This window comes from Falco punctatus, assembly GCF_963210335.1.
Source record: "Falco punctatus genome assembly, chromosome: 7".
NCBI classification, from domain to species: domain Eukaryota; kingdom Metazoa; phylum Chordata; class Aves; order Falconiformes; family Falconidae; genus Falco; species Falco punctatus.
The window spans coordinates 49,717,305-49,737,478 of NC_137587.1; the positions used below are offsets into that span (position 1 = coordinate 49,717,305).

Below are 20,174 nucleotides of genomic sequence, written 5' to 3' on the forward strand. Positions count from 1 at the left end.
GCAGTTTGGAATGGCTTAACAATATAAAGAATAGTATGTGTCCAGGAATCTGTAAAAGAGCTCAAGATGGTTTTATGTGCCCTGGGAGATGATGTTATTAGAACAGTGTTCAAGTAACAACTGGTCATTTTTTCTTTGAAGACAAGAGTTGCCACATTAAGTTATGAATTGTTTCTCCAAAGATTCTCCTTGGAGAATGCTTGATGCGGGCTCTTTTGTTCTAGAAGAGATTTTTTTAGCTGTAGACATAAAAAAACCTTTACCATTTAGGGTTACAAAGTTAGTTTATTTGCACATGCTGAAACCCTGGGATTGTCTTCAGAGATACTTTTTTTCCATTTATTTTTTTCATGTGTGGTCCCAGATGACTTTCTGCAAAATCAGCAGGCAGAATGTAGAAAAGGATATTCCGAAAGAAATGAAAAAGAAATGTTCATAATTTGGGGTTTTTTTTTTAAAGAAAAATTACTGGAAGAGAATATATTAATTTAACATAGTTGTATGTTCAACCTAGTAGTAACAGAAGTCGTATGTAGTGGTTTGGACACCTGTGGTATACTATGGAACTAAAATGCCTTGTACAAGTGCCTTGCAATTTAACATAAGTGAGTTCAGTAGAATGCGAGTCTTATGCTTAGAAAAGAACAATCAAAACCATATTCTAAAAATGATTGATTGAGTGGGAATTGATTTATGCTGTTTGCTTGAGGGAGTATCTTGCTGTCTGTAGTTGCAGTAAGCTGGTTAGAGAACAGTAGCAGTTTGGCTGTTTTCAACGCTAACTGAAGGTGTAATTCCACTTTTAATTTTTGCCAGTAGTTGAAGCTACTCATAATGAAACCTTTTCCTGTTGATTATTGCTCATATTAAAGTGACGGACTCCAAGCTGTTGTTAAAACACCTTTATTAGGGATTCCTGTTTGTATGGAGAATTTTATTAGTTATACAGGGGATAAAACTGATCTGCATTTCTGTATGGATAACGTATTTTTAAGAGGCTAAAAGGGAAACAAAGGACCTTATCCTCATGTTAGTTTTAGGCATTTAAATGGCTGAAGAGTCAGGGTGCTGTGATTTATTGGCCATTGCCTGCAGCTGATAAGCACCAAAAAGAGTGAAACAACTTAGGTCCTGTAGTACCTACTGGCTTATAAGTGTTCAGCAATTTTCAAAATAAAATGTACTATACAATTCAGACTTGAAACATTTCATTTTAAGAAATAACAGTCACTCCTTCTAGAGGCTTTGTTTATTCTTAAGAATCTCTTACCTCTGAAATTCAACATTGGAGAATTTCAGTGATTTTCTCATGACTGAATTGTAATCAAATTCTCTTTAGGAGCATGTTATCCTTTGTGCGGAGGCTAGGATCACTTTGGTAAAATCGAATTAACCTCACTGATTGGAGCATAAGAGAACCTGTGAAGTTTACTCAAAGGGAGTCACAGAGGCTCTTCACATGCATTATTGAAGCAGATAGGAGGCTTGTGTATCATCTGCTCTGCCTGTTCACCAGCTCATGCGCTCACAGCTGTTAGGTACACGGAGGCCTCGTGGGAGGGAGGATTCCTCCTGCCCCTCTGGAGTGCTCTCTTGCCCACCCTAAAGCCCAGCTGGGGCTTACAGTGGCAAGATTCCCCTAAAACACTTTCTCCAGTGGTTTCCCAGCAGCATTATCATTAGGTCTCACAATGGTTTTGTGAAGTGAATGAGTGGTATGATACAGTTTCCTGTTTCACGGTTGATGGAATTTCCAAATTTAACTAAATATAAGTCCTTAGGGAGATAGGAAACATACATTTTTCCAGATACTTCTTTAAATTATTTTTTTCTGGATGCATAATTACATGCGGTTAAATCATCTTACCTAATTTCCCTCACTAAACTTACCCTCACTATTTTAATAAAAAAATAATTTTGTCATTTGTGCTTGAGTGTTTTCTACAATATGAAGCATAGTCTAGTTGTTGCTGTCTGACCAGTTTACGGCAAGAGAAGATTGGTTTAGTAACAGTAGTACACAGAGGTAACTGCCTAGCATGAAGTGAATTCCCAGGTGCTCATGGTAAGAGGTGAGACAGGTTATACAAGTTTAGAGTGTACATTAAGACTGGAAGTAGGTGCTTACAATTAAAACAATTGTTTATTGTTTTTACATAACTTAGGAGAAAGGGCAGTCAGGAACATGTAAACTTCTCAGAAATATCCAGTGGGTTTTTTTCTGTTGCCATACTTGAAATGTAGTATTATTTTTTTATTGTTACTGTTGTTATTATTATTATCATCATCATCATGTATTAATTCCTGTATTAATTACTCATTCCCATAGTTGTGAATAATGTTCTTTGTAATGTACGTAAGACTTCAGACTTTGCAGGACATAGAATCCTCTAACTGTCCTCATCTGGGCTCAAACATGCTGGCACATGATCTTGTGGAAGCATGCGTAACTTCTCAATATTCAAGAACAAATTGCAGGAATGTCACCACAGACAGCAAAGGATAGTTTATTCTGGACTGGGTTGTCAAATTCTTAAGCACAGTTTCTGTTGTAAATTTTACATTTGTTCTCTTTTTTTATATAACCCTCCCCTGATATTTTGAAGTGACCATTAAAAGCAGCCAGACAATTAATATCTCTCAAGTCTTGCCTATTAACTCACCATCTCTTGTTATGATTTGTAAATTTACCACTTCTTGCACCACTACCTTTTCTCTGTTTTGGTTTGAGTTTTTTTGTTTGTGTGTTTGATTTGTTTTATTGTTCTGGGTTTTACGTTTTCTGCTCTGTAACTGTTTCAGCTGAGTTCTTATTTCTAGATCTGCTTCCAGATTCTCAAGTAATCATGGTTTTCCAAAGTGTCTCTTGAATACAGAAATACTACTTCAGATTAAAAAAAAAAAAACAAAAAACGGACTGAAGTTTAGTACTGAGTGGGGAAGGTCAAATAGGCGTTGGTAGGATATTACTTTCAAGTAAATTTTTAAGAAGGGACATGTATCTCCTGAGGTAGAACTCGTAAGAGTTTTGCACATACTTGTCTAGATTTATTTTATTAAAGTTGCCAGCAAGGCTGCCTGGCCAGTTTTTCCAGATGGAGTAACTATGAAAGAATAAGGCCGTGGTGACTGTGAGGGGCTCAAGATAACAGATGGCTTGTCACTTCCATGTAATACAAGAGCAAGCAGGGACAGGGAAGTTCAAGTGAAACTAGAGAATGATCAAGGTAGTCAAATGAATTATTCATTAACAAAACTCTGGGAGTAATCAAACCCTGCATGTGATACGAAGTATGTGGAGATGGCTACTGGGCTATATGAAAAGAATTCCAGACTTGGGGGGAAAAAAAGTGAAGAAGGGGTGATGCCCTGCTGAGTATTAAATTTGCTTCAGATTAAGAACTTTGTAATCTAATGTCAATAACTGTAATTAGGTTTGCAAGCTTCTTGTTAAAAACATGTCTGGAAATGACTGAATACTAAATTGATAGTTGAATTAAAATGAAAAAGTAACTTCTTGTGCACAACTAGCTATCAGATGGCATAAAACTGTTAAACTGGTTACAAATGTTTCAACAGTCTGAATGCATGCTTGCGTTAGAAACTGTTTTGCATTTAAAGAATTCACCAAACAATATTCTTTCAAACACAAGTATTTCTGTGCTGTTAAAATAATTGGATGAGTCTTGAGTAATTATTATGAATCTGAAGTGAACAAATACAGACCAAAAATTGAACATGTATGGTTCTTACTAAAAGTTTAATTCCTATGGTAGTAAGTGTGATTATGGCTTTGATGTGCTCTGAATAATTTCATTCTGATTAATTCTACTCTTTTGAAGTACTAAGAAATATGCAATGAAACAAGGAATCAACTAGACAAGGCAGGCAAGAATATATATTATTTATTTATTTATTTAGAATTAACCTCTGTCAATACTAGTAGATATCAGAAGATATTAGTACAATTATTATCAAGATATGTAAAAGATTAGTATCTCTTATTATGTAGATCTTACTAAGATTGTCTTTAGGGCATATCTCCTGATCTTTTTTTAATGTAAAAAAGATGCCTTATGTAAGAATTTACTTCAGTTTTCAGAGCAAGAAGTGAAGTCTTGCAACAGTCTTGTTTTGCAAATGATGAGCAAAAAGAATCGCAATCCGGAAGTCTGCTGCAGTAAAGTGGTTGCTTGCCAGGGATATTTCTTGGCCAAATTTTATCACAAGCTATATACAGCAAAATATTTGTAGTCCTACCAATTACAAAGGTCAGTGGGGTAGGAGCAGCTGTGATATACAAGGGGTTGAATTGGTCCTTGTTGTCCCATGTGATGCAGGGCCATATTCTACACAGGCTGCATGTGTGGAGCTTTCTGCAGTAAATCTGTTTGTGATTCTTGTGGAATTAAACCCCTATACCCTATAGCATTGTTGGAGATAAGATTGTCTCTGAGAGGGTAATAACATGTTTTTATCACTTGATCCTGTAGGTAATAATATTTTTTCCATATAAAGATGAAGAAATGAAAATAAAGCCACAGTTGCTTACAGGGGTTGGATAGAAAGTCTGTGGTAAACCAAAACCTATAATCTGTGCGGTTTTGACTGCCATTCCCCTCTCTTAATCAGTAGTGCATACTGGAGCCTATGCAAGTGCACATAGGAGGAATGAACATTGAAAAAAATTTTGCAGAGGTATGCTGTCTCTGGTTACCATCAGTAATCTGAAGAGATCGGCTATAGACATTCACACAAAATTTTGGAACTTTGTTTGCTTTAAAATACACAGTGAGTTTTCTAGAGTAAAAAATTTCAACAGTAAAATATCAAATTGAATTATCTTTTTGCGTTTGTCGTATTATCAGTGATGTTAAGGTTTGTAAACAATTATATAATTACATAAATGCAGCTACTGCATGAGCTGCTCAGCTAAGATAAATTTCAGTAAAACCTGTCAAATTCACTGGAGACTCATGATTTACACTGGCTGTTGGTCTAGGCTGCTGTGTTTCATCATGAGATGTTAAAAGAACCCAGTTGTTAGCACTTAATGTTTGTGAAACGCTACATGCCAGGAGTAGCAAAGTATGGAAGTGCCATTAGTTCTGGTTTAGGCTAATTTCCAGTTTACTGATTACTGCTGATGTTGAAACAGCTGAACATCAGTTCAAGTCCACGTAAAGGTCATTTAGTCCAGTAGGTATAATGGTTTTATCTTTTACCTAAAATAATCTTCATTTTTATTGACAGTCCTATGACTGCCACTTTGCCGCTTTGTAGTCCAGCGTTCTAGTGTAAGGTGTTGGTACTTGTTTTAGAGCTGCCAGAAACATGTGCCCTGGAGGGAAATGTAAAAAGACTCAAGGGCTTTTGACTGTGACAATTAATGTTAAGACAGGTCCTTTCTATGTACTGTAAATTGCTTTTAAAATAAACATACATATTCTGAAAGGAGGAAAAAGTCTTTTGCGCTGTCATCTCCCTGTGAGTGTGTGGACTTGCATATATATGTTATTGACAGTCCATAAAGATGGTTCACATCTTATAACCTAACCATCATGTGTTCCTACTGAAAGCAGTTGGTATTTTTAGAGAAGGTAACACTTTTTTTAAAAAAACACTTTATATTTTGCTTTAAAAATCAAAACTCTAGAACTGCAAGTTTTAAGCTAGTCTTTAAATTGGCAATGTGCAATTCATCATAATACACAGATCATTCAGTTCTCTCACCACCCTTGGGTGTTTCAAATTACATTTTTTGACAACCAAGTAGACTCATTCCTGTTCATATTTATGTTATACTTTAATGTTTGAGCTCTGATCTTCATGCCTGAGCTACAGGTCCGTCTTTGTTAGTAAAAAGCTTTAGAAATACCTAGAGAATTAATTTGGTTATACAGCTTCTGTTCTATTCTAGATTTTTTTTCCCCTCTGTAAAGCAGATTTAGTGTTGGGGTTTTGATTCTGTATTCCTCCAGGTAAAAACAATCTCCCACACTTTTCCTTTTAGGTGAATGATCCTAAAAATAGTTTATGCCAAAAGTATATGGGAAAATTTGTGCATAGTTAGGGCTTGAGTTTTAGCAAGAACTTTTGTTCAGCAAATAGCCACATGTGAGCTTACCTTTCACACTATTCAGTTGTACCATCAAGTCTCAAAAGAATCGCCTAGAGTTATTTCAAGATGGGGAGATTACATGCTGATATGAATTGCTGGCCACAAAAATGTTATATATGGAGAAGGGGGTTCACCTTGACATTCTAGAAATCTGATCACACTTAAGACCTGATACTTTAGGCAAACAGTTGTAAGTTTGAAGACTTTTCAGGTACGTACCAAGGTTAGATATTAGAAATGTTGATCAGCAAGTTGTATTTAACAGCTATTTAGTCATCAAAGTAAATTGAAGAAAAACACTCTTTTCTCCTTCAATTTGCACTGCCACTTGCCAGTATTTTGCTATTTCTTGGAATCCAGGAAAAGATATTTTCCAAAAGCTGACACTGATTAGTGTACTTTTATTATCCAGATGAAACAAATGGTAAAAGTAAAGAAAACATTTCTGGAAGAATAGTGTGGCAAGTACTGTCCAGAACTTGCCTTACTAAGACGTGCAATTAGGTCTGTACTTGCAGAGATTAGCAGTTTCACAAAAGACCTCTAACATCATTGTTGCTGCAAAGAGCAAGTGCGGTTACTTTTGTTGTGCTGAGCATCTCGTGAAATAGCATCATAGGCATGAAAAACTTAAGTACGTGTTGCCATTTTTCACATGGCTTTGTACGACTAGCTTAGCTTCTCCAAGTAACAGAAGTCCCAGGAATAGAATTGTTCAGTGTTTGTGAAACTGATAACATCCTTGAAGTAAAAAGCTTTTCTAAAGAATATTTAATTGATATTTTTTTTTAGTACTGATTTTTAAAGAGAAAATTTTTCTCACACAACTTGTGTAATACTGTGATAAAATAGTTGTTTATAATACTTCTATTTGTAAGTCTTCCTTTCTTAGAATGGGGTGTTTTATTTTTTCTGTAGATCGAAAAGATGCAGAGGGCTGGGAAACAGTTCAGCGTGGAAGGCCTGTTCGATCTCGATCCACAGCTTTGGCAACAAAAACTCCTGTAGCTGCAGATTCACTCAAGTCCAAAGGCGACAGTGACAAAGAAAATGCCGTGTCACCACCATCAGAGAATAAGCCTGGGAGTTTGCTCACTGACAGTGGTGCATCCAAAAGCATAGAGCTTGTGCAGAAAGGTCTTTTACATCAGTGTGAAGGTCCTCTTACTGAAAGGACTCAGGTCAGTACGATTTTGAACCATTTCCTAACCTTGCACTTTTTCTTCAGAGCATTTTTGAAAGGTAGTGCTGTCTAGAGCTTTTACTCACTAACCAGACTGGAAAAGGCTTTAAAAGTAATGGCTTTCAGTTACCTTTATGGATGCTGGCACATATAGGCAAGTTAAAAATCATGCGATGAATCATATTTTACAATGCTGTAGACAGGTTCCCTGTGTTTTCCAAAAACTCAGCATTAGGCACATCACATACATAGAAGATTTCTAGTAGAAAGGTCCAACTTCTGCAAAGTTATGAGCAACTGAAATTTCATGGAGTTACTTGCATCACTCACTGTAAGGTTGTGCCAGGTGCTTTTTTGAAACCCTTTGACTCTTGTGACTTAAAATCATTATGTTACATTGTGTTAATTTTGCAAATGCCTCTTGTTAGTTCACAGCACATGTGTCAGAAGACAATGGGACCACTGGCACACCACTGCAAGAAGATTCCTTACAAACAGTTTCTGAGACACCTCTGGTTCTCAAAAATACTGACTGTACTTCAAAAACTCTGCAGATTAATGAAGCTTCCTCACTAATTGCTGATACTACAGACCAGCATCAAAAGGAAGAAGCTAAAACTGAAACTGAAATGGATCCCTCAGATATTTCAAATGTGAGTGCTGCCAGATTGGTAAGAAATCCTGTAAGATTTCTGAATAAATAATAAACACAAGGCTTAGTTTTCTCATTCTGTGTTTATTGTTAGCCTGCTGTAGAAATTATGGAAAACTCTATAAGGTATGTACTGTAGAAAAAATAGTTTGTTGCACAGATACTTTTAGTGATAGGATTTAATTCCAGTAAAGTTTCTGAACTTAAACTAGAAGGATATAAATGTTTCATTTGGAATAAAGACATTTGTGCTCTCATAATGTTTTTACATGTGTTTGGCATAATTTTTCATTTCCTTCCACTATCAATCATTTTAAGTCACACTCATTAAATTCTTACTCCAGTTTTGCTAATTATTTAAACTGGAAACACATGGGATATCAAGATTCTGTTAGCAACAAGGGTAGACCTCTGCCTTCTAAGCTAGCTGAACTGCCCTCTTGGGTCTTCCTATATAACTAGCAATTTGGATGAATGCCATTCTTAAGCAACAAATGTGAGGTCAATATTCTGTTTTTATGTGGCTTCCCAAAAAGAATGTCCTTTCTCGTCTATAGAATTTGGCAGTTTTCAAGGTGTGTCTGCTTTACGGGGATTGTCTAAGTGGAGAATTGCAGCAATGCTATGTAAAATCCAGGTTATACTTTCAGGTTATGTTTTGGCTTGTTTTTTTTCATAAACTAGTTTAAAAACTTGATTTGCAGAAATTTTCCTGTAAATTGCTTTCCCTTTAACGTCTTTTATAAACTGGACTCATGCTAGGTAATTTCCAAGTCAGATATCTGTTTCTTTTTAGAACAAATTTCTAGCATCTCATACACCAACATTGCTTCAGATTCTCTATTATTAACGGTTCAGGATGCTGACAGTTTGGTGGGATCTGTGTCTCTTGTGCGCATTTTACTACTCCTGATCAGATTGCTTTGAACACTTGGATTTGTGTATTGTGGCACACTGTTTCATAGCCATAGTGGAAGTGAACCAGTTAATACTGGACGTTAAAGAAGGAAAATCAATCGGTCAGCATGTTCAGACTTATGTTCTTGCCTATCTATCTTGTCATTCATGTTGAAAAACAAGTATAGCCTGAGATTCCACTGGTTTAAACTACAGTAAAGTTTCCAGATACAGTTCATCTGCAGATGCATTTTCATCTTTAAGTTACACTTTGCAGCCTGATTCCTTTTCTGGACATAACAGCAGGGCATGTCATTAATGTTGTAAGAGTATGCATTGCTTAGTCCCTAAGACCAGGTATTTAAAAGAATAATTGGGGAAGAACTGCCTTCATTGCTTTTAATGACAGTGTTCATGTAATACATTTTGCAATGATGTGACTGATAATTAATTTCATAAGCATTTCATGTAGCCATTAAATGAATTGATAGTTGATGACCGTTTTAGTGGGGTTTATATTTCAATTAACTTCACAAAATACAGCAGTAAAGGAACTACAAGTTATTAGAAGTTGAACAAAATATTCATATTAACTATATGGAAACCACTTTCCTGTGCCTGCTGCTGATTTTGGGTTTTTCTCTGGTGTGGTGTTTCCTGCAGTCTATGGCAGAAGTCCTTGCTAAGAAAGAAGAGTTAGCAGATCGCCTGGAAAAGGCAAATGAAGAAGCCATTGCTAGTGCTATTGCAGAAGAAGAGCAATTAACTAGAGAGATCGAAGCGGAGGAAAACAATGACATTAATATCGAGACTGACAATGATAGCGATTTCTCTGTGAGTGTTCTGTTTATTTTCAAGTACCCAATTTCAAGCTGTCTGCGATGTCAGTGGACTATGAATATAGAATTTTAGTGTTCATTTTTGCATTAATGTAACCTGTTCTACTTGCAAATAAAGTAAATGGTGTCATGTAATAATCATACCATTCTGTCTAAGGTATATTTAGCAGCAGCACAATGCTGCTGAGTGGTACGGAGTCCTCTGATGCAGTGGTCATCCTGCTGCCTACATACATAGTACATAAATTTTAGTGCTGTGTGCCACACTGGGAGACCTGGGATTTGTTATTTTCATTGCTACCACACAGGAGCTAGAAGCAGAAGTCTCCATTTCTACTGTCAGAAGCAACAGGAACAGGGTCTGTCTTTGGGATGGCTAGTTCAGTTTGGAAGTATTGCTGAATGTTGCTGAGCTGGCACTGCTTAGTATGTGTGTACACCTGCAAATTAGTTTGGTTTTACTGTCTAGATTGTATTAAATTTCAGGCTAGTATGGGCAATGGAAGCATATCTTTCTGCGGTATGTCTATGGATTGGAATGACGTTCTGGCAGATTATGAAGGTAAACTTTCACATACTACTGTGCTTACATTGAAATGACAGCAAAATTTAGAAGAATGCCCATTTTACTGATGGCTAGTTAAGGTTTCAGCATATTATTAATTATTCAGAATATTGCAGGATCTCCAAATACTATTCCAAGTTATATTATTTTTATGTTATTTCCTTAGAAAAGATGGATTTGTGTCTTCAAACTGTCTGTGTTTGTCTTTATTCTTCAGCTGTCTTCCCCTGTCTCTCTATTAGAGTTTTAAAATTTGTTACCCAGTTTTATCTTGGCATTACAATAGAAGTGTAATAAAATCATTAAGCATTGAAAATGCACAGGGATTAGAGATGCTTCAGCCTGTGTTTGCACCTTATGTAGGCTTAAGAGAACCCATTTGAGAGAGAACTTCAAGATGAACTAAGCCTCATTATTTGCACTTCTCCCAGCAGAGTGTGTTTGCATTATTCAGAGTGTGTGTTTTCTTCCTGTACAGCTCGTGAATCATGGCGCCAGAGTAATTCTTGGGGAGACAGAGTGGAAGAAGAGCCTGCACGTCCGCCTGGACATGGAATACACATGCATGAGAAACTGTCGTCACCATCACGCAAAAGGTTTTAGAGTTGTTACCTGTCTCAGTTAGCCAGTGAGAACAAGCAACGGCTGTGTGAAACTGTTCATAAATCTAGTTTAATTCTGTGAAAGTGTTACAGGAACCAAACTAGGCTTGTGATACATTGTGCAGTATGTAACACTTGCAGACTAGAAGACCAGTATTTGCATTTAGGGGAAACAATTGCTCTCCAGTGGCCTGTGTGTTTTCGCTTACTGAAAAGGACATAGAAATGTTTGCAACACTGTCAGTAAATGCTGTCTAACTTGCCTTTGCTCATTTGTTGTTTTTTTTTTTTTTTTTAAATTAAAAGAACAATAGCAGAATCAAAAAAGAAACATGAAGAGAAACAAATGAAAGCTCAACAGCTGAGAGAAAAGTTACGTGAAGAAAAGACACTGAAGCTTCAGAAATTACTGGAGAGGGTAAGTTTTCTGTAATACAGGGGAGCTGGTCTGCTGCCTTTCAGAAAAGCTTTTTGTTTCCACATAGTCTAGAAGTGTTAAGAGATTAACATTAGGGGTGAAATGAAATTTTCCTTTTGAGTCTTAGTTCACATAGTTTTCACAGGTGACTCGTGCATCACAGACATTAAAGAAATCATTATTTCAAATCATGAACTTATGTGAGAGTGTTGCTGACATACTGACTCAGGTTCAGGGAAGTGTGATAAACATAGAAATGTGTTGTGTGTATCCAACACAAATGCTAAAATTCAGCAAACTGAAGCAGTTAGCAAATCAGAGTCCTTTGGGTTAAACTCAATGCAGGCTTGTTTAGGGCATCAAAATGTTTCATTACTTTAAAGCTTGAAATAGTAGAAAATTATGAGGAAAAAGGCTGTATTTTCAGTTACTGTATTAGTGATCAATTCGCTGATATATAGGAGAAAGACGTACGGAAATGGAAAGAAGAATTACTAGATCAAAGGCGCAGGATGATGGAGGAAAAATTACTCCATGCAGAATTCAAACGTGAAGTGCAGCTACAAGCAATTGTGAAAAAAGCACAGGAGGAAGAAGCTAAGGTAAGTTAACTTTGTTTTAAAGGGGAGGTGTTTTAATAGTTGTATATGTTTTGTACCTCAAAGTGCTCATGAGTAGGTTGTAAAGGATTTTGCAAGTTAGATACGAACATGTGTGAACAGTGAACTGGATAAATGCCAGTCTCTAAAACGGACAGTTTTTCTCTGATATGAATTTAAAATTAATTACCTGTTACTAGATATCATGGTGTGTTGGACTGAAAGAAAAGGTGGGTTGAAATTTTGAGCTGATAGTTGTTTTGCTGCTTTTGTTCCTCACGCAGGGTATGGCAACATTTTTGATATTAACTAGTCCTTCTGGAAGGAGTAAATTACCTGATTATTAATTCTGTTTTCTAACATGTGGAATGAGAAGTGCGGAGAGCTCGTTGCCCTTCTTTGTTACACATCCATTCTAGATCCAGCATTCTGTGTCCTGAAGCAATAGTTGTTGCTGTGTTTTGTACCCCTCATATTGTTAAACACTTAGAAACAAACAGAAACCCATAGTTAGCACATGGCAGTTATTCTAAAATAAGTATTTTTTTCAATGCTTTTCTGACTTTAGTAAGCAGTTTTGTAAAATGAGCACTTGAGGAACACTCCTGGGTTTACCTTATTCGTATTACTTTGATAAACATTGTCGTGGTCTAACCCCAGCCAGCAACTAAACACCACACAGCCATCACTCACTCTCCGCCAGCACTGGTGGGACGGGAGAGAACTGGAAGTGCAAAAGTGAGAAAACTCGGGGGCTGAGGTAAAAACAGTTTAATAGTTGGAGAAAAAGAAAATTGTGAGGAAAAGGCAAATAACAGGGAGAGAGAAATAAAACCCCAGACAGACAAGAGGTGCAAATGAAAACAGTTGCTCACCACCCGACCGATGCCCAGCCAGTCCCTCAGCAGCGGCCCCCCCACCAACCTCCCCCTCGTATTACTGCTGAGCACGACATCATACGGTGTGGCACAGCCCTTGGGCCAGCTGGGGTCAGCGTCCCGGCCGTGTCCCCTCCCGGCCCCCCGTGCACCCCCTGCCTGCTGGACGAGGACGAGGAGCAGAAAAGGCCTTGGCGCTGTGTAAGCGCTGCTCGGCTGTAGCTAAAACATCCTGTGTTATCAGCACTGTTTTCAGCATAAATCCAGAACAGCCCATACTAGCTACTGTGAAGAAAATCAACTTTTATCGCAGCCAAAACCACCACAACAGGAATGAAGTATTTTAAAGACTTTTTTCCATGTAAAGAAAGATACATGCAGTTCCTTAAAACTAAAATGTTACAGTATATAATGAGCTTGTATCCCAGCTGTGATTGATGCAGCTGTTCATCCGTATTTAAGACAAGTACAAAAAAACTGATTTTGGTTTTTTACTTAGTTGCTGTTTCTGCCTTTTGGATTAAAACTAGATTACCTAATTCACTCTAGCATACCTTCATTATTATTTCATTACACTGTTGTCACTTCTATAATCATATTAACTAAATCACACTTGCCGTCATTCCCCAGCCAAGCAGATGTTTCCAGTATTGTGTGTGTTTAAATGTGTAAGATCTGCTGCCTCTTGAGGTTCTTGTGTTCTGGAAATAAAGGTTAATAGGGCCAGAAGGCTTTAGAGAAATAGCTGATGAGTAGTATAGCTGAAGATCATGGTAGCTGTTGCTGCCCAGCTGGTGATCTAAATTCCCAGTGCTTACTAGTTCACTGAAAATTCTGTAAATGGATTCCAGTCAGTAAACAAAGCAATAAATACTGTCCTGCCACCTTTTACGTGACTTGTTGTTGTCGTCCATCTGTGTATATTCTCTTTACTCATTTCTTTTGTGAATTCAGACAGAGCAAGGGCTTTGAGTACAGCAAAAGAATTTCTATTTCAGTCATAGGTTTTGAGTGGTTTATAGCTGATAAATTTTTATGATTTTCCTCAGTAACTTTAGTTCTAAAATTTTGGTTTTATTAAATCAATGTGAAGAGTTTAATTTTCCCATCCAGATAAGTTTCTAAAGCATATGCATTTAAAAGCCTAAAGATGACAAGAACTGTGTTCAGCAGCATCATAGTGAGGACAAAATAACAATTACCTTCCTGAACCTAGTAGTAGCATATTGTTTGGTATTTTTAGTATACACATTGAGGTACTTTTAAGACAGCCTTTTCATGGTATTTTCTTTTTTTTTTATTATTGTGTAATGCACTGTCCAGTGGTTGAAAAAAATAGTACGTATGTTTGTGAAATAGGCTATAATGATAAGAAATACTAAGACAGTGAGCTTGTTCATTTTTTGGTAAGCACCCATATATTTAAAGTTGGATCAAAGGACCTGTTTGGATTCTACTAGCACTTAGTATTTTATTGCTTTATCCAGCTGAGTCTTGGCATTCCACTTCTGGTGAATGAGAGAATAGATTAATTAATTCTCATTGCTGAGAAGACTTGAGATTTTCCTGGTTATTTACCCAGAGTTTCTTGGTTTTCTGATACAGTTAAATTCTTGTTTTTATATTCCATGGGCTATCCTTTTTGGAAAAAACCACACCAAACAAACCAAAACAAAACCCAAGAAAAACCCCAAACAAAACAACCAAAACAAAACAAACAGAAAAACGCAACAACCAAAGCCTTACTTGCAACATGGTAGTTTTCCAACCGATTCTGGAGAAGCGTCACATCAGTTTAATTACCAAATGGATAATTACAAATGGATGGAATTCCCTAAGAATGAAACTGATTGCAGCTTCTCATATCTGTTCTCACACTTGCTCATTATTTGCAGGTAAATGAAATTGCATTTATAAACACCTTAGAAGCTCAGAACAAACGTCACGATGTATTGAATAAACTAAAAGAATATGAACAACGCTTAAATGAATTACAAGAAGAGCGTCAACGAAGACAAGAGGAGAAACAAGCACGTGATGAAGCAGTTCAGGTATAATGCATCTGTCAGGGAGACAATGAAATATATATTTGTTTTTCATTTTTGCCATCTTTGTTGCTTTCTTGCCTCCTTTGTTCAACTTCAGAAAAGTATGATTATAATGTTTCAGTAGTAAGAAAGAGAAACGTACACCTTAAAACCTCTATAGCAGAGGTATTATAGCTGTTGGGTAGATGATTCATGCATGTCTTAAGCTTAAAAAAATTCTTACGTTTTGGTAACACTTAAAACTTTGAGAGAGGAAATGGAAAAATATTCCTTATCATATACCTACTGTCATAATTACAATGCTTTTCACAGCATCCGTGAAAACCACAATGCAAATGTATTTGTATTCCTGGAATCCTGGTGTGGGTTGGTTGGGGTTGTTGGATTTTTTTGTTTCCTTTTTTTTTTTTTTTTTTTTTAATACAGCATTCCAATACTAAGGTTTTCCAGCCCATGCATCCACTTTTTTGGCACTGTTCTCTGTGTTAGAATTTAAAACATAAGTTTTCTTTTGATGTAAACACAGCCTATTTCTCTATACATAACCTCAGATCACCATGAAGGCAGGTCACCTGTGAATCCAGCTTGTGCCAGAACTTAGAATCACCTGCTACTGCTTGGCACTGCCTCCTTGTTGAAAAATGGGGCATGTTATTGAAGTGGCTCAGAAGCCATTTTTGAGACAGAAGGTACTCTAAAAGTGCCGGATAATATTCTTCTTGAGAGAATATATTGTTAAAAGTTAGCGGATTTCCAAGGGTTGATTGTGTTATCAGTGAGAAGTACCCTTCCACGTAGTTTGTGAAAAACCTGATCTCAGTGATCCTGTTTTTTGTAGTTATTCATACTCCCTTATTCTCGAATGCAGTTTTCCTGGAGTCCCTTTCTGGTATTTGGGGTTTTTTTGACTCTTTCGTGTCTTTGCCTTTTTTTTAGTCCTTTCCTGGGTTGTGTAGGCATTAGGGCATTTTTAAGCTGGTAGCTGAACTAGAACAAATGCTGCAGACAGGCTTTCAGAGCTAAATCCCACTTAGGACCACGCTGTTCTCTCCGTATCCTTTCTGCCAGACAAAGGATCAAGCTGATGCTTCCTGCTATGCTTTTTCAAGGCCCAAGTTGCTTAACAGTTGAGCAAAGCCTTATATTTCGAGGTATGATGTAGCTTCCCTGACCGTCCTCTATGGAACTATGTGTATTGACCTCTCAAGGAAACTTTTCCTGCATTGTTGTGGAGTTGGCCCCACTCCTGTATAAAAACTTTTAACAGTTAGTATAACCACGAACAAATAATTCCACTTAAGTGAACTGCAGTGAATGATGCGAGTTCAGGCCTATAAATAGGAATTTGACTTCATGCAAAACCTCCTAAACCACTGGGAGAACACACCTCTAAACATAACTACTTTATATTTACTGTAACAGTGATGGACTTCATGGAATAGCGTAATTTAAAGTCACAAAGTTTCTTAAACTGGTATAAAATTTCAGTATCTATGGAAACTGGGGTGCTTCTGTTTATCTAACTGAGCAATGTCTTTCTTGACCTCAAGTATTTCTCATATCCATTCAGTAAAGTCTACTTGCTTCTCCCTGACACTAAACTCTGCAGATTCACCTTTAAACCTTTCCTTCCATCAAGCTTATTTTAACTTTTAATTACAAAATCTACTAAAGTTTTTAATTTTTTTAGCTTTTACTTGCTTTTCCATTTAGTAGCACTGGTACCTTATCCAAAATCTGCAAGCTATACTGGTACATCTTCAAATGCAGCCTTATAGGTCTTTGTAAGGAATGTCCAGGAGAACTAATATTTTTTTATGATCCACTGGGTGTATTCTGTAAAACAGTTTGTATTCTTGGTAATTTTATAGTACAGTTGTACTAAAGCATGCCATATCTTGTCTTACTTATTTTATTAAGAAGGAAATTAATGAATTTGTGCAATGTTATTACTGAAACATTATGCAGGAAAGAATATGGTTACTGTAAAAGCCACAGTTTTGATTATCCATTACCAAGCTATGTTGCCTGTGAAGGTGAAGACAGTGAAGTTAACATCACATTTGCTTATATAAAATGCTGTGCGTGAAACAAAAAGTTCACTTATTTTTGTAGTTCTTCATTGCTTGAATAAAGCGTAAAGGGTAATGTTTTCAGCTTTTCATATGTCTACATTTTTATAAAGCCTGTATTTAAGAATGCAGGGCCCTCATTTAACTGTGTAAAAATGTTCGTAATTCCAGCAAGTTTTCGTTTGTGCTAATGGAATCTCATACAATCTCCTGAAAGGAAGATAATTTATTTGCTAATGTAGTGATGTGTGTTTACAGTATTGGAGTTTGTGGCAAGGATGTTATATGTAATTTTATATACATATGTCTTGAGATATAATTATATATAACATATATATTTACATATTGTATATTTTAAAATTTATTTAAATATCTGTTTTTCATTTAATCTGTCATACAAAACAGACTAATTTTTCAGTAAAATTAGTTGAAGAACCCATTAAAATCTAGTTCTCCCCAGACTTTAAACCAAATAACACTTTTCCCCTTAGTAAAACTCACTGACTTAATGTCCACTCATAAATGTCTTACATTTAAATTTGAGGTTTCAAACATGATCTGTTTTTACATTTGTTGCTGGTAGAAGTATAGCCACTTTGTCAGAAAGGTTTACAATACCACATATAGTTTCTTAATCAGAGACCAGTAAAAATTTAATATTGAGAGAGAAATCACATATTCAGTGAGAGCACAAAAATTAATTGTCAGAATCAATTTTGTTTTATAATATCATTCAGTTTCAGAGTCATAATTTAAATACTAATATTCCATGGGAGCATATGTTACTTCTACATTACCTGTATCCTGTAGGATGTTAAATTTTTTTTCAAATGCTGTCATTATTGAACAAGTTTTATAAGCTTTCATAGTGGATAGACTTTTCTCAGGAAGAACAAAATATATGGCTGATTAATATTTAGCTTAGTTCATACAACCGTGCTTTCAATGTATGTTCAAGCTTCTGAATATACTTATATTTGCATAATATTCCTCTAATAAAATTGCAGTTCTCACTCCATCATGAAAGTAAGGTAAAATTCTATAAGCAGATGTTAAAAACCAATTTCTGTTAATTCCTTTTTGGTTTTGCCCTAAAAGAAAAGTTAGAATTTATTTCTTTATGACTAGGAGCGCAAAAGAGCCCTAGAAGCAGAACGGCAAGCCCGAGTTGAGGAGCTGCTGATGAAGAGGAAAGAACAAGAAGCACGAATTGAACAGCAGAGGCAAGAGAAAGAAAAAGCACGAGAAGATGCAGCACGGGAGAGGGCCAGGTAACTGCGGTAATTTTGTACTTCCCTACCCTTTTCAGCAAACTGCAGCTTCTCTATGACAATAGTACCTTCTTAACTCTTCAGGCTTAGTATTTTAAAAAGTAACATTAGATGATATTCCTGATAAATGGTTTGAAAGAAAGTCAGGTGAGTAGTCATAAATTCTGTAATAGATTTTTGTATTCCTTAGATACATGCACAATATAACATGCAAGGATATATTTTATTATATTAATCTTAGTTTTATTGCTTACAAGATCTTTTAATAGTTTTCCTTTTTCATATTTTAGCTTAGTTTCCAAAGGAAGCAAGATTAATGTCACCATGTTCCCCATATCCTCCACTCTCCAGTAACTTTTGTACTTACTGGCATCAATTTGAGTTCACCTTTTTGTAGACACCAGAGATTACATTTGTGAAGTGCAAAGCTGGGAAACCAGGCTTCATTAATTCTACTGCCTGTTAACTACTTGGTTTCGTTTTGCCCATAATCAAGTTTGTAAAGGTTTTTCATATGGGCTTTTCTCTCTCTTTCTTTTGAGCAAAACATGAGGTACAGAGAGGATGACTGTTGGGTGGAATTGCAGCATGTGAGAAGGGTTTACTTTGAAGTCTGATTCAGGAAAACTGCTTTCTGCTTGTTGTTTAATTTGCCAAATTCTATTTGTATTCATCTCCTGTTATTCCCTTTCCCTACAGTTCCACTGCCACAAGCATAGCATAAAACCTAAATAGAAGTTATGTTTTTCCTATGACAAGAAGTGTTCGCTAGTGGTTCTTCAAACATTTTTATTGTCTCAGCTTTTCTTCAAAATTGTCTTGAAGAGTTTTTTGGGTTTTTTTTTCCCCCTCCAAGTAAAATATTCAGAAATTTATTGCTCACTTTCTTTCATCTTCCAAAGGCATGAGTAATCCTAGCTTGACATCATAAAGATATTCAACTCTCAAGTAGATATTTAATGAATTGTGGATTGGATCTGTGGCCTTGCCCAGAACTTCAAGGACTGGACCTTTCCCCAATACATTGAGCCAGAGTCACAATGAGATAGGAGTTGGAAGGGATCCTTCAGTATCTTATTCTCATTCACAGACATTTGAGGGAGATTAGGACTGACAGGGAGAATTTTGGTTATGAACTTTAGGGAAGATAAGACACTGCATGTGTAAGGCCTCTATGTTTCTCTGAAATTTGAGGAAACCCTCACAGTAAGCAAATGGGAGATAATTGTCCCGTTGAAACCTGCCTTCTCAGGTCTTCTACAGTTAGAACTTGTCTAAAGGCTCAAGGCTTGTAATTCTTGGCTCTTTGTTTAATAAATTTTAAATCTGCCACTTTACTTCGTTGCATCCCATTTATTTCAGTATGACATGAAGAACGGCAGTTTCCATTTGCCTTTGTTAGTACAGTGCTTCAGTTTTCAGATGCTTTGTACTTGATACTGCAGTACCTTACTTAATTTGTTTTCCTTTGCAGATGCTGATGATACAAGAGAGTTGTTTTCTTTCTTTTTTTTTTTTTTTTTTTGTAATTTTGGGAAAGAGTAGGAGAGAATGTATGTGTGGTGCCCTACAATCTGGTGATTATGTTATGTCAGAATGGCTTCAGGGTCATTTTTTTTTATTAATAACAGTTCTGAGGTTTCTCTAACATAGTAGGTTTAGAGAAGGATTCAAGGTGTCCTGATTTGGAAGTTACGGGAGAGGTGAGATTGACAGGAAGGTGGCTGTAAACGTCCCTTCCATGTTCTGGTGGAACCTTGGGGTATCATTTGATGTTTTGTTTTGCTGGGCTTTTTTTCCTACTTGCTAGGGTTTGATGCTTATCCTGAAGATTTAATACTTGCTGGAATGAGTACTTTCTGGAGTATCTGCTTAAAGCTTCTTCATTGTAAGGTTTACCATGTGCATCTGGTGGTGATTAAAGCATCTGTATGAAAGGAGTAGTGTACTTAAAACTGACTTCAAAAGCCCTTCTGCCCTTACATACATAAATGTGATTCCATTAAGGTTTTAGATGTAATTTCAGAGT

At 36.4% G+C, this 20,174-nt stretch overlaps 1 protein-coding gene across 6 annotated transcripts in view; it reads left to right on the plus strand.

The window, feature by feature from the left end:
• Nucleotides 1-20,174, plus strand: part of SCAPER (S-phase cyclin A associated protein in the ER) — a 168,168-nt gene that overhangs the window by 37,400 nt on the left and 110,594 nt on the right. For 5 of the 6 annotated variants that reach the window (XM_080396856.1, XM_080396857.1, XM_080396861.1 and 2 more), the window contains 9 exons: nucleotides 7,040-7,302; nucleotides 7,733-7,957; nucleotides 9,517-9,687; nucleotides 10,179-10,254; nucleotides 10,736-10,853; nucleotides 11,166-11,277; nucleotides 11,739-11,879; nucleotides 14,650-14,805; nucleotides 18,003-18,145. In XM_080396856.1, the coding sequence (XP_080252982.1) occupies nucleotides 7,040-7,302; nucleotides 7,733-7,957; nucleotides 9,517-9,687; nucleotides 10,179-10,254; nucleotides 10,736-10,853; nucleotides 11,166-11,277; nucleotides 11,739-11,879; nucleotides 14,650-14,805; nucleotides 18,003-18,145 (1,405 nt within the window). The remainder of the gene's footprint in view (nucleotides 1-7,039; nucleotides 7,303-7,732; nucleotides 7,958-9,516; nucleotides 9,688-10,178; nucleotides 10,255-10,735; nucleotides 10,854-11,165; nucleotides 11,278-11,738; nucleotides 11,880-14,649; nucleotides 14,806-18,002; nucleotides 18,146-20,174) is intronic. The other variant, XM_080396858.1, reaches the window with a different exon arrangement.